The sequence below is a fragment of the Nipponia nippon genome, unplaced genomic scaffold, assembly GCF_047370975.1.
Source record: "Nipponia nippon isolate SJK-2023a ecotype South Korea unplaced genomic scaffold, ASM4737097v1 scaffold_6, whole genome shotgun sequence".
Taxonomy (NCBI): domain Eukaryota; kingdom Metazoa; phylum Chordata; class Aves; order Pelecaniformes; family Threskiornithidae; genus Nipponia; species Nipponia nippon.
Genome location: NW_028262380.1, coordinates 60,725,593 through 60,739,794, shown reverse-complemented (window position 1 = coordinate 60,739,794; position 14,202 = coordinate 60,725,593). Strand labels below are relative to the sequence as shown.

The 14,202-nt window shown below is 42.8% G+C and overlaps 1 protein-coding gene across 5 annotated transcripts in view; it reads right to left on the bottom strand.

Moving 5' to 3' along the window:
- The window catches only part of TECRL (trans-2,3-enoyl-CoA reductase like), a 69,756-nt gene that overhangs the window by 43,397 nt on the left and 12,157 nt on the right, over positions 1 to 14,202 (bottom strand). For 4 of the 5 annotated variants that reach the window (XR_015699792.1, XM_087736948.1, XM_009474632.2 and 1 more), the window contains exon 2: positions 11,759 to 11,810. Coding sequence is in view for 4 of the 5 variants with exons in the window: in XM_087736948.1 (XP_087593074.1) it covers positions 11,759 to 11,810 (52 nt within the window). In the remaining variant the exon portion in view is untranslated. Of the gene's footprint in view, positions 1 to 11,758; positions 11,811 to 13,717; positions 13,822 to 14,202 lie in introns of all 5 variants that reach the window. The other variant, XM_087736949.1, reaches the window with a different exon arrangement.

Below are 14,202 nucleotides of genomic sequence, written 5' to 3'. Positions count from 1 at the left end.
GGATTGCCAGGCCCAAAGACTTTTGGTGAATGGAGACAAATCCTGCTGGTGGCCGGTCACAAGTGGTGTTCCCCAGGGCTCAGTATTGGGGCCAGTTCTGTTTAATATCTTTATCAATGCTCTGGACGAGGGGACTGAGTGCACCCTCAATAAGTTTGCAGATGACACCAAGTCGGGCAGGAGTGTTGATCTGCTGGAGGGTAGGAAGGCCCTACAGAGGGATCTGGACAGGCTGGATCGATGGGCCGAGGCCAACTGCATGAGGTTCAACAAGGCTCAGTGTCAGGTCCTGCACTTGGGCAGAAAGCTGCCTGGAAGAAAAGGACCTGGGGATGTTGACTGACAGCCAGCTGAATATGAGCCGGCAGTGTACCCAGGTGGCCAAGAAGGCCAATAGCATCCTGGCTCATATCAGAAATAGTGGGGCCAGGAGGACTAGGGAAGTGATCGTCCCCCTGTACTCGGCACTGGTGAGGCTGCACCTCGAGTACTGTGTTCAGTTTTGGGCCCCTCACTACAAGAAGGACATTGAGGTGCTGGAACGTGTCCAGAGAAGGGCACTGAAGCTGGTGAAGGGTCTAGAGCACAAGTCTTATGAGGAGCGGCTGAGGGAGCTGGGGTTGTTTAGCCTGGAGAAGAGGAGGCTGAGGGGAGACCTTATTGCTCTCTACAACTACCTGAAAGAGGGTTGTAGCCAGGTGGGGGTTGGTCTCTTCTCCCTAGTAACAAGTGATAGGACAAGAGGAAATGGCCTCAAGTTGCACCAGGGGAGGTTTAGATTGGATATTAGGAAAAACTTCTTCACTGAAAGAGTAGTCAGGCCCTGGAAGAGGCTGCCCAGGGAGGTGGTTGAGTCCCCATCCCTGGAGGTATTTAAAAGATGTGTAGATGTGGTGCTTAGGGACATGGTTTAGTGGTGGACTTAGCAGTGCTAGGTTAACGGTTGGACTTATGATCTTAAAGGTCTTTTCCAGCCTAAACAATTCTATGATTCCATAATTCTATGATTCTATACACAGAAACACTCACATTTCCCCTGGGCTCAAACGCCTGCATCTTTATGTGGTAAATCTTGTTCGGATCACACAGGAAATGTGGCTATACTTCATCACATTCAAAGGTTGCCTCATGTCAAGGCCATCTAGACAGTACTGAATCCAGTGTGTTTGGACTCACACAGCTACTCAGTTTGAAATGGAAGGTTTATAACAGATCTTCAAAACCTCAAGAACAGTGTTATTTTCTTAGGGATCAGAAATGTTCCTTCAACAAAGTTGCCACCACGCAGTCATCTCAGCGTAAATTAAGACAGTCTTTGGCAACGGTCAAACTAAATGACTTCTTGTCAGATTTCTATGTGGGAGTACAGCAACCACTGCTCTTACCTAATGGATACTGGGGTTATCTCCAGGAAAAACTAGATTGCTCTCCTGAAGCATATTCCAAACAAGTCCCCATCTGCTCTTAGCTAGGTGCTAAGCTTTCCACACTTTCAGAGGCCCCATCTACTTGTGTATATGTTTGCTTTTTTTCAGACATTCAAAAAAGAGATGAAAATAATTTGAAAGGGAAGGTAGTAAGTGAAATATCACATAGCCTCAGAGACTGGCTTCCCTTTCCAGAGTCTTTTGAGGGATCCAGATGTGCTTGTGCCTCTGTTTCCCCAGATATGAGATGAGGTATTTGGGTCCTTCATTGAAAACTTTGAGACTAATTTGTGGGGATAGGAATTAATTTCAATCTAATGTTGGTGGTATGGCATGGTTTGGGGATTGGAAATAACTAAATGCAAGGCTGGAATACAGTGGTAGATGCGCAAAGGCACCTAACATCCATTAGCAGCAATGAGAGCCAGACAGTGGGCAAGGCCAGCCCACATTTTACAGCACAGCTTGTGAACGAGCTGCAGATCCAGTATAACTTGCACATCGATTATTTCAATGGTGAATCATTTCCAACAGCAAATATATTCAATATCATTGCAATTTGGGGACAATTTAGAAAGAGGCAGAACTCCCCTCTACTACATTATTTTTATTGTGAATCATTTGTTCAGCTTCTTGTCTTTGATGTATTGCTTTCATTAACTTGGAACAGTGGCAAATATCAAGTTTTGAAAGATCTCTTATTTTGGTTGTTCTTAGGATTTCTCTCCCCCCATGCCCAAACAGGAAAAAAAATAAACCGGTTACAAATATGAGAGAAAGCATGTAAACAAATGCAAAACAAGTCACCATCACAGGATGACGTCCTTCACATTCAGGTCTGAACAGCCTCCCTTGCTCTTGACCCTACCCCCAAAATTGCAGGTACTGGTTATGTCACACCTCCTCTTGGCCCTGTGGAAGCCGGGGGCTGTAGAAGCACAGCCAGGGAAGCCATGAGGCAGAGAAGACCTGGGGGAAAGCCTGAACTGAGCAGCTCAAGCTGCTGCCTCTTCTCTAACCTGTCTAGCAGAGGTGACTCCATGGGCCTTGTCTTTTTTTTTTTCTCGTGCTCTCCTGGAGTTTTCCAAGAAGGAGGTAGGTTCCTCTCATTCTGGCATGGGAGATACACTTCGTTGTTTGTTATCCAGTGCCTGTTGGCTCTGTTTCACAAGAAGTCCCTGGGACATTTCATGCAGACCCATTCCATGCAGCTCCTCCTAAGAGAAACTGTTGGATTTTTCTGTAAAGCCATCTGCTCAACTCTGCTGTCCAAAAGCACAGGGACTCCTATGAAAAACCTGATGTAGATGCAGAGCAAGTTTAAAGGCCTGAAGTGATCTTGACTCTGCTGTAATCAACAGGCATCTGCCTTATTAATGGACGTGACATTCTTTTCACAATCATGAAGACCCACTGTGGCTTTTAGTATCTTGAATTCCTTGAATGAACATTAAGCCCACATGAATCTGGTGGTGAACACCAGGTTAACACTGGAAGTCTATCTGTTCTTCAGATAAAAATGTAATACCTGAGTTTAAATTGATGTAGGAGCTATTTAAAAACCCAAACTGCTGTGGCATCTTCTATTAACAGTTCAGTAGGCTTTCATTCTTCATTTCACCTGAGACTAGATATTCCCTAGGGCCTGGATTATTTCTATAGGGCCTTGCACTGTCCTTTTCTCAGTTGAGCCACAGGCACTAATATAAAACACATTGTAACTAATAATAGGCAATTCTGATAAACAAATTTTGTTGTTTCTCATCTAGATCTGTCAATTAAATCTACTGCAAAGACAAGAAAAGCAAAGAATCTAGCTATGAAATTTCCTTTTCTTAATGAGGCATTTAAATAGCATCTCACATTTGTTCTCCGATTGTTTACATACGATGTCATTTGTGATGCATTGTTAGAGCCCTGTAAATCTCAGCTGGGAACAATATCCCAGAGAGCAGAGAGGGCCAGTTCTGCTTCAAGCTACATCTCAATAGATTCGCTGCCTTTTCTTTTATTATGTTACTCATCGGAAATGATATCCGTAATCCTGCTAATGAAATGCAATAACATCAGATGCAGCAGCTGCCAAAAAAAGAGAAATAATGTGAATTTCCGTTAAGGTTTTTGAGTTGATCTTCACTTTTTCTATTGCTGGTTTAAATATTGCTGTTTTTTCTGAAGGTCATCTTATTTCTATGAGCGTCTAATGGATAGCCTGGCTTTTGTGTTTTAGACACCTTATTCCCTCCGGTTCAATAGGTCATTAGGCATATATTTAAGTCATTCTTTGTCCCAAATGTTTCTTATGGGATCACAGCCAAAACAGACAAAAGATCCCAAGGTGGATGAAAGGCAGGTTAATTATTCTTATTTTATAGATGAGAAAATGAAGCTCAAAAGGGAGAAAGTGTCTAGCACACAACTCACCCCAGTCAATAGCATGACTCCCCCTGGTTTTGAATCAAGTCTTAAAGACCTAAATCTTAAACATCACATTCATTTCAGTGTGAATCAGGAGACTTCAAAAATCCCAGATGGCCCTCTGGCTTTTATTGTTACCTGTAGAAGACCAAAATGCTTTAAAAATCTGACCCTAAAAGTCTTGCTTAAGGTCCCATGTTACTAAGGGCACTGCTTCTAAACCAGCTGGGTGAGCCAAACCTCAACCATTGTTTCCTAATTCAGTACATAATTAAAATATTCTTTGTAACCACATGTACATTTCAGAAAGCAAAACTCCAGGGATATCTGATCAGATGCTTTTCAGACTGATTTAATATTTCTTTCTCCACAACTTACAATGAGATTCAAATGCTCAGCAAAAGTGAAGTGCAGGTGCCTAGTCTGGTGCTTGCTCTCATTATTAAGTCCAATACTTGGGAACAAGAAGTCAGACATCAGCACGCCAGCTAGAAATGTCCAAATGCAAGTTCTGGGCTTTAGCAGTGTCAACAAGAGACACATGAGTCAGGGCTCAAACGGGAGGGTTATGACCACAGCTCAGGATGCAAAATAGTGTCTGAAGTGCACAGCATCTTCTGGAGGGCCACCCAATGGCTACACCACTGTGATTGCAGCTGGAGCGCTCCAGGCATTGTCTGTCCCGTTTGAAAATTGTCTAGAATTGGTTTTCTGTAATTCCAACACAGAATGTGGGAGAAAAAAAAGAGAGATTTCAGGTATTTCAAGTATAATGTGAATTTTTAGTCACTTTGAAGATGAAAATCATGAGGCTAACTCAGTTTGGCTTCTTCTTTCTTTTAACTGTGTTAGGTCAATGACACCATTCTCATTTCCTGACTGGTTATTATTATAAAAGAAGTGAAAGTATTTCCAGCTTTCACAGGTGTGCTTCAATTATTTTGACAGCTAAGCCATAAATTCAAGTTACACAAATCTGTACCAGCAGACAGACTCTTCTATTTTGTATAGAGAGAGTTGCACAGATATGCCACAAATAAGCTGAGAGGGGGTCATCCTCCTGGTACTTCTTCCTGCACAGATCAGAAATGAAGCCTACCGGACAGACTGGCCTCATGGCTGAAGCAGCATGCCAAGGCAAGAATTTAGGTCTCTGTTCTGACATGCACACGCTGCAGAGGCAGGATGCAATTTACTCACAGATTAGATCTCTGTGAGCTGCGGAGGAAGATGGTAGCGACTGGTTTGAGTTTTGTGGCAGGAGCTGTTGCTTACTTTGTGCTTAGCCTTGCAAAATAAAAAGTAAAGAGTTTAAGTATATGAAAGCCTCACTGTGGCAGTAACAAGAAATTCAAGGAGTTTCTAGTAAACTGAGTTGTGCTGACAGGCATAGAGAAGTAAAAATTGCTTAGGATTGTGTTATTTGAGGGATACTGAAATTCATCATACACTAGTCTTCTATTGCTATCTGCTGTGTGACTAAGACAAAAGAAAAATAAATTATAAATATAAGACAAAATAAATATCATCATGTTTCCTCCTAATCTAGTCATTTTCATTTACAAAGTCAACACAGATGAATGAGTAATTTACCCAGATGAAATCACTGTACTTCTTAGTGCCCATTTGCAATAACTGCCTGTCCCTAGTGATTCGCCTTCATTGTTAATTTCCAATTGAGTTGTTATGAATGCAGAGAGGGAAAATTTATTGAAAACAATAGTTGGATGTGACTGCCAACCCAGTGCGCTCTGCGAATCTGCTCTGGGGACGTAATGCTGGGCCTATGAGCTCCGCAGTCAGACAGCCTGCACAGCAGGATATTGCCTGTCCCTTTGAAAACTCATTCATATATGGATTCGAGCTTTGACTCTGGGATAGCATGAACTACTTAGGATAAAAATGGGGAGGACTGAGTTTGAGATTTGTTGAAAGCCATAGACTTTGCAGCTGCCTTTCTGTCCAGGGAGTGCATCCAGCTCAAGGCGACTCATGGCAGCATCAGGTTGTCACCCTCTTTCCAAAATTTTGTCTTTTTCAAAGCCTGATGTCCTAATATAGGGCAGAAGAAAGATCCCTCTGGAAGGCTCTGTGCCCTAGATGTAACTTATTTGAGTCCCTTCAGTTTGTGAGACACATGAAGGGCTCCTGGCTGATTGACAGGCCAAGACTATGAAGTCATCTTGGGAGAGCCATAAATAGCATAATTCAGCTTCTCTGAGTCCCCAGCAGGTGTATTCATTGGGCACATGAGTCTCTCCAGGCATCAAAATTGACAGATTTCATTAACTTTCTTCAACCTGAGAATCCAGCTGTAATAGGCAGTGTGGAGAAATCAGAGGAACTGCAGGTTCTCAGCAAGACTGTGTTATCAGACAGTCCTGATTATACAGAGACGGTAGGCAAGGCACTGGCTTAGCAGTCACCGTTCTCCCTGGTACTGCTCTTAATGACTAATCCCCACAGCATCCTTTCTCACCTCTCTGAGCCTTGCAGTTTAACATCACAGCCAGCCTCTAGGAGGGAATTACATGATGCAGTATGGTCAGGCATCCTTTCCAGCAACAGCTCTGCATCCAGCTCTTGCGTTTTAGCACAGGCCTGGCAAAATATAGAATTATTCCTTAAGCTCTTGCTCTTGGAATCATGCTACTAGCTCTCAGATGTCATTAAAAACAGGAAAGTTGCAGATTCAGAGCATGAAAACAGTTAGCTGACTTTTTGGAAAAGAGAAAAGAAAGAGGATCTCCTCCACTAAAGGATTAGTTTTAGTACCTCATGTGGCTTAAGCTCCTCTCACAAGGCTTGCCTTGTGATTTCTAAGCAATGGGAGATTCTTCTCCTTGCTCTTCACCAGGCCAGCTTGGCTTCCACTGTTCTGTGTTTTGAAGATCTTCTTCAGTGTTTTGGTTGAACAATAACCTCTTGGTTTTAAAATGCTCTCCTTCCAGCTGCTCAGCACTGGCTGAGCTGAGCACTGCTGTCAGGCAACTGCGGGGAGAAGTGAGCTGGAGGCAGTCACAGGTCATTTTGAGAAGAATATATATAGAGAGAGAGTCCTCCCGTGCAGCTGGGAAAGAATTGCATGATGTGATACTTCTGCTTATGTTTGTCCTCTGAGATGGTAAGGGATCTCCTTGCATTAGGCAATAAAGATCTTATTCAAGGCACTTGGAAGTCAGTGGGAGTGTTTAATAAACTCAGTGAAATAGCATGTTGGAAGCGCCTGCAGAGGAGCCTCTGATCTTGCTTTCGTGCAGGGAGTTAGCCGGGATACGCTCTGACCAGGTGATCTGGAGGGTGATGACATCTAAGAGGCTGCCTGTTCTCCTATGGCTTCTGGGGAACATGCAGGATGAAAGCAGTAGGTAAAACCTAGCAGATGAATGTATCCTAACACACTGTCCTACAGCCTGTAAGGAGGAGGCTAAAAGAGAGATTGGTCCCCACCATGAAGAAGGAATTGCACTGTATTTCTCCTTGTCCTCTTGCTAGAGGAAAGCAACACAAAATATCTCAGTGGTTTTTCAGGGAACATAGCTCTTAGGATTGCTATAGAAATACCTGTAAGAAGCAGGTGGAAGATGGTACAGTAGACTTCTAAAGTTTCATTGTGTCCAGAAATTATGCTATTTATTCTTGAGTGCCATCTACTGACAATTTCTTTCTTAATGATTTGCTTTAATTGACATTGCTTATTTTAAATACCCTATGTAACATCCGTTAGCTTAGATGGGGGGGCCTGCAATTCTGGAGCTGAAGGATTAGGAGTTAATATTTTATTGGGACAGCTGGCAGCTTGTAATGTTCCTTATTCCTTGAGCACCTCATTCCCCTCTGCAGACTGGGATATTCTGCACATGACGTTTTCAACTCTCTCTTCAACTTCCCTTTTTCTTTTCACCCATCACCCGGCTTCCTCCCATCTGCCCTTCCTTCCCTGCCTGCTCCTTCCACCTAGAGGACAATTTCTGGCTGCCCTAAGCTCATTATTCTGACTTCAAAGAGTAGCTCTAGTTGTGCTACCTCCTTGGGCTGGAGGTTGCATCCATGAGTTTGTTACAGCATTGCTGAGATCTTATTTCCTCCCCTCCTTTCTGTTCTTCCTCTTCTTTCAAGCGCTTTTTCAGCAACTTTTGTGCAGTAACCTTGAAAATATTTAATGATCACTGACTCCACTATATTACCTGTTCTAGAGGTATTTTATTTTAGTTATGTGATACTTGAATTAGCATTATTATTACAGTTTTTCATTTTCTATCTGTAAGATTTCCTCCCCCACCAGTCCAATACATTTTGCAAAGATAAAAATAAATTAAAGGTGAAGAGTTATGGCCAAGGACAAGAGCTTGCAAAGTTTAGCTTACAAGGTATTTCTTTCCCCATTGAAAACAAAATCTTTATAGATAAAGAAAACGCCAGGTACCTAACTCATTATAAGCAACTGAGAAAATGGGACAAAAGGCTTCCTTCTTATACACTTAGTTTTTTGGCTTGGTTTCACCTCTGCCACCTAGCCAAAGGAATGAAGAAAACAGTAGTACTGTCATCTAGTGCACAGCACCAATTTGATTGAGGCTTCTTTGACCACAGCTTAGATAGCACAGTCTGATGGCCAGTACACCCAGGCACTCGGCTGCCACTCAATTTCAAGCAGAAAACGTCAAGCAGTCGAAGCGTAGACATTTGTATGATGCCACTATAGAAGATGTATTTTTGTCCTCAACATACTTATATCACGGAACTCCTTCCTAGAGGATTTTGCTGAGGTCAAAACTGTAAGTAGGTTTAAAAAGGATTAGACATATTCATGGTGGGCAGGTGTGGTGTTTGCTATTAAGCGTGACAGCCTGGATCTAGCATCTGTTATAGAAAGCCCCTGTAGAGCTGATGGCTGGAAGGCTGCAACAGGGAAACTGCTGTTCTGTGCTGACCCTGCTTGGTGCTGCCAGCACCAGGGGCTGATTCAAAACAGCGGTCTTCAGTCTGGAGAAAGCCTTTGAATTCCCATGGAAATGGCAGTTTGCCTTAATTGCTTATTCTCCACTAAGAGCTCATAGAACCCCGAATCTCCAGTGATAAAACTGGGATTGTCCCCCTGAACTCAGTGCCACAGAAAGCACAGGGTTAGGCTTTGCTGGGGCTGTTTCAGTAGAGACAGTTTTGCGGACTTGAGGGCTGAGGAGTATTTCAGTATTTGTTCTTGGACTTCTAAGTCCGTATTCTGCCTTTCATATAAGCGCAGATCCAAACTAATGTTTGACTGACTTAGAAACTACTGAGCAGTAACATGTTATGTGTCACTTGCATCCCATTTCTTCTATTTTAATGATTAACAGCCTCCTGTGCTGCAATTCGTAATGCAGTCTTTTTCCTCCTTTCTTGAATCAGACAGCGAGAACTGATCAGTGACAGAGATGATGCTTGTGAAATTGCTGCACAGGGGTTCCTCTCACTGAAGGGCTGACAAGATACCAGCTGAGGAGAAAGCTTAATTGCATGGGTGATCAAAGGAGAATGTATGAAGACAGGGAGACTGTAAGAGGGTGTGCGTAGGAGTGTGTTTTAGCAAGAGATTATAGGGGAACATGCGAGTCTGGCACACTCAAAATGACAGAAATGAATGCATGAGCTAGTACAAAATAGCATGCTAACCAAAGGCATCCACAGATCAGCTTCAGTCCCTTCTCAGCTCTTGCCTAAAAGAACTGTATTCTGTAACCTGTCATCCTCCACAGTACATGATGAGAAAAAAGGGAAGGTTTGTTCTTTGCAACTGGGAAAGAAGGAGGAGAGACAACATGAGACAACAACATCCAGGCTGAACTGGAAAAGAGAGATCAAAGCAATGAGCTGGAATGGGAAGGAAGGACACAGGACACTGACAGGGTGTACTCCCGGGAAGGGTGGGAATTGAACTAAAAAATTGAAAACTGAAAAAGCATTGAAGGCACATGCCAGCCCTTCCATGTGCTGTAAAACGCTGTACTGTCAAGAGTTTCGGTTCACAGTTTGTATCGTGCTTTGTTGTATTGCTTACTGTCTTCCTTTATGCTCAGCTCCACTTACATCACTGGGAGTATTTGAGGAGCAAGGTACCTCTAAATATAAAAACAGGTGCCATTAAAATGGCTTATACAGAGACTTGTACCATTTTAGCCCAGATCCATTAAAAACCTCATTACAGTTAAATTGGCATAAATCTCTGTGCCAGTGATCTTCAACTGATTTAAGCTGCATCAATATAAATCCAGTTTCAATTGATTTAAGAGAGTCTAGGCAGAAATGCACTGCATTTCACAAACTGATGGCAGGACATACTCTTATTGAAATATTAAAACTTATGCACTCAGTCTTTTCATATTCAGCTGTGGGGGTTTTGAACTTTTACCATTTTGCATTTTACAAGCCCTTACAGGGAGTGAAAACAAGTAGTTTTGGAACAGTCAGGTCAACAGCCTTTTGCTTCATCAACTGAACCTTTGTGCAACCACAGAAGCCTTCAGCTTTAGTGTTTTATAAAAGTCTAAGGACAGAGGAAAAGCATAATATTTCTTCTACTTACCCTACCCTGAACTCAGTATTAGTGTCTGACTAAAGCTTTTTTTTTTTTTTTTTGCAAAAGGCATCTAGCCTTTAGTTGACTACACCCTTTTTTGTAAAAATAATGAAAGCCCATCATCTAAGAGGCTTACTCCAACAGTAAACCATCTTGCCTCCTGGAACCAAAAACCTCATTCCTAATTTGAGTTTCTCTGGCCTTCGCTTCCACCCCTCAACCCCTGTTGCATCTTTTTCTACTCAACTAAATACCTTTGCAGTTCTAAGAAGTCCAGTTCAGTTAACAGGCCTTGCATAGGCCTGCACATCTCAAATGTGAGTGACAATCAATCAAGGTTACCAGTCCTCATCACAAGTAGCACTTTACTTCCCACAGGCAGGAGTAAGAGAAACATTTCTCAGTCTAGGAGCAAGGGTGGCACGGTTAGGATCTCTACAAACACAGATACAGCAGTATTTTAGCATTTCAGAACTCAAGGCATACTATACACACATATACATCCTGTAGGTTTCAGGTACATTTGGCCCCACTCCCCAAAATCCTGACCAGCAATTCAGTGGATAACAGTAAATGCCATCAAACTTTGGAGCTCGGCTACTTTCATTGCTCGTTCTTCCACCTTTCCAACCACCTCCCTCTAGTAAAGGCTGTAGACATGTGGCTAGGAGGAGGCAGAAAGGAAGCATGCAGTGAAACTGCTCTGTTCTCTGGCAGGAAGAAAAGAGGGATTTTCAAGTATGATTGCTCTCATCTCTTCTCATGTACAAGGTCCATATCTGCAGTCTGTTTGTGCAAAAATTACCCTCTTCCCTCCTTATGGGTATGAAAAACAAAAAAAGCGGTACTAGAAGAAAGGGAGGTTGCCCTGACCATTAAGGAACTGGACATGGCTGAGTCAGTTGAGAAGTCTGTCAGATTGCCTGCACGATCCCAGGTAAGTCATTTAATCACTCTGCGTTTGAGTTCCCCGCTACAGTAGTTATTTGGTCTACATGGTTTGTTTATGGCCAGCTTGAAGCAGTCTAATGTTATTGAAGCTTATCTAACATAAAACCGTGAGGGCAAATGCAGTTGTCGTCTTGAATTGGCACCATGTAATGTTAAAAAAGAGGATAGAAAAGTATTGCCCCCATTGGGCTGGCAGTGATAAATTATGCAGTCCTCTCCTTCCAGCCTCTCACATCTGCGATAGCTACAGTAGAACCTTAGTCCAAACACTGCTCTTATTTAGCACTGGAACTCTCAAGCCAGTCTTGGCTTTCATGCAAGATTTCATGAAAAATAAATTTGACAGTTCCTCCAAGCTGAAAGGCCTCTAGCCATGCTCCAGCCTCCTAGCTGTAGTACTTACATGCTTTGTGAAATTTGTGTTTCACATCAAGAAGGGTAGATGATGGAGGTACCTGGAAAAGAAAACAAAATGCATGCAGATTCATTTTTCTATCTTTTTCACTCTGGGATCCCTTCTCCCCTCCTATAATGAAGAGATGATTCAATTTGTCTGCAAGTTCCTTTGTCAATAATGAAGCAAATCAGCAAATTTGCTCTCACATGTTGATATGTTATTAAGGATTGCCCACATTTGATTTACATTTACATTACCTGGGCCACCTCTGCTTGGCCAATGGAAGGGTAAAATCCCAAAGGTCAAGAGGGAAAGCTGCTCGCCCTGCTTGAGGTAATAACTGCCCCCAAGATCAAACCAGTGGGACAACTTGAAGGGTTAGCTTTAAAGTCAGGTTCAAGCATGCTGGGGCCCAACTCTTAGAGACACGAAAGGGTTTTCCTGAGGGGCCAGTAGCAAAGGCGGCAAGTTCTGTCCTTTCTGCCTGAAATGAGTTTGCTGCTGCGTGCTGTTGTTCATGTGCACTGAAGCAATTCAGGTGTCACAGTGTTAGATGGCAGTCTGGAGGCCTTTTAGGCTCTATTTTATTATGTATATTGATTTCTTAATACACTTTGTACAAAGTATCTGAGAAACACAGAATTTACTAGAGCGAAAGACTCAGAAGTACCTTGCATTTACAAGGAAAGGCAATGGAACACTTCAGGAAGTAGTATGTTGAGCCTGAGATCGAGGTGGCAAGAGGCAACGGGTCTGGTCTTAACAAGACCGTCCCTTTGCAGTTGAAACCGATTTAATATTCTATATTGTTCATTTAAGCACAGAGACCGAGAAGTAAATTGAATTGTGTCTTAACCACAGGGATCTGTTTTGGCTCTAGCGAGAGACCTCATCACTGCAGTCAGACAGCAGAACGCAGAAAACCACCTTCCCTGGAGACTTTAGGCACCTGCGCAGCATAGGCTAATACCAGTGGTGGTGACATATAGCAAAATCTTGAGGAACAGCAGAATTTATTTGGGCTGAGGTAGAGAAACAGCCATGGCACCATTTTCCCTGGCTGGGCACTCATCACTTGGTTCACTCTATCTCCAGCTTCCTTCAGTCTAACCAGAACACGGTAGCTTCCTGATGTAGCCTCCTTGCCAGTTGCACTGGAACCCAACAGTTCTGCTCCGCATAAGCTTGTCTGTCTCTTCCCACCTAAAGATTTCTATGAGGTTTGCTGGGCAATGCAATTCCTCTTTCATTGCATTAGTTAGAACTCGTACACATAGGCACTAATCGACTTAGTGAGCCTTGCTTGGATCTTGGCACCATCTTTAGACCATAGCCCCACTTCTTCCAAATGTGACTAGTGATATTTACCTATCTGTCTATTTTACTTATTAGTGATATTAGTGAATTGTGACAATAACCGTGCATAAAAAATAGAGAACATAAGAAATTCTGCTAGTAGAGATCAGTCAGCAACTTAACATGGGTTGTTTTGCTGAAAAGACTGAGTCTGGAGAAATATTCACATAAGAAAATAAAACTGCTGACTCAAAAGCAACAGATCAGTACAGAAAGAAAAGTTTTCCTCTTATATAATTTGACACCCCATGCAAATATACAATATACATGCCATTAGTGCTTAGGGGTAAGCCAATTTATTTCCAGTAATAATATGAACAGGCAGAGAGCTCAATACAGATTTCAGTGATCTAAAGCTGTAAAACAATACCTGTGCTAAATGGTACGTAAAGTTCAGATTTGTCCTAGCTTTTTCTTTGGGTTTAGATGAGAATGCTTTCTTTTCCACAGTTACAGAGGGTTTTATTGGGCACTGGAAAAGTGCTTATTTTCAGAAACTGGTCTAAGTGAACCTCTACTTAAACCCTGACTTGTCTCTCTGATGCACCTGCTAAGCGATGCCAACTCCACCCAAATCATGGGCTGGACTCCTTGAAACCAAAGACGTACCCTTTCCCCCATGTTGCACCCAAACCATGTTGAACAGTACTGGGCCAGGAGACGGACATTGCCCTTGGAGTTCCTGAAGCCAGCTGCATCCCTTTTCTTCCCAGCTGCAGAGAACAACAGAAGAAGCCGCCTTATCTTTCTCAATTCAAAAAGGACAGAAAACATTTTATCTGTATTCATTGCACTGAAGTCATTCCACGCAATATCCAGTAGAACAGCACATCTCCCATAGTCTACACGTGCCTTTTCTTGTAATGTATATAACCTCTGTGGCCTTGAATACAGGAGATGGCGGGGGAGCTTATGTTTTCAAAACCTCTAAAAATATCTGAAATTACTTTCTCACACCTTGTCATCTCACACCTGTGAGGTCTGGAGCCCAGAATCCATCAGATATGGATGCGAGCGCTGTTAGCTGGCAACAACTACATGCACACAAGACTGCAGACCAAATCTGTCATATGTCCTAGTGCAGGGCAGGTGTG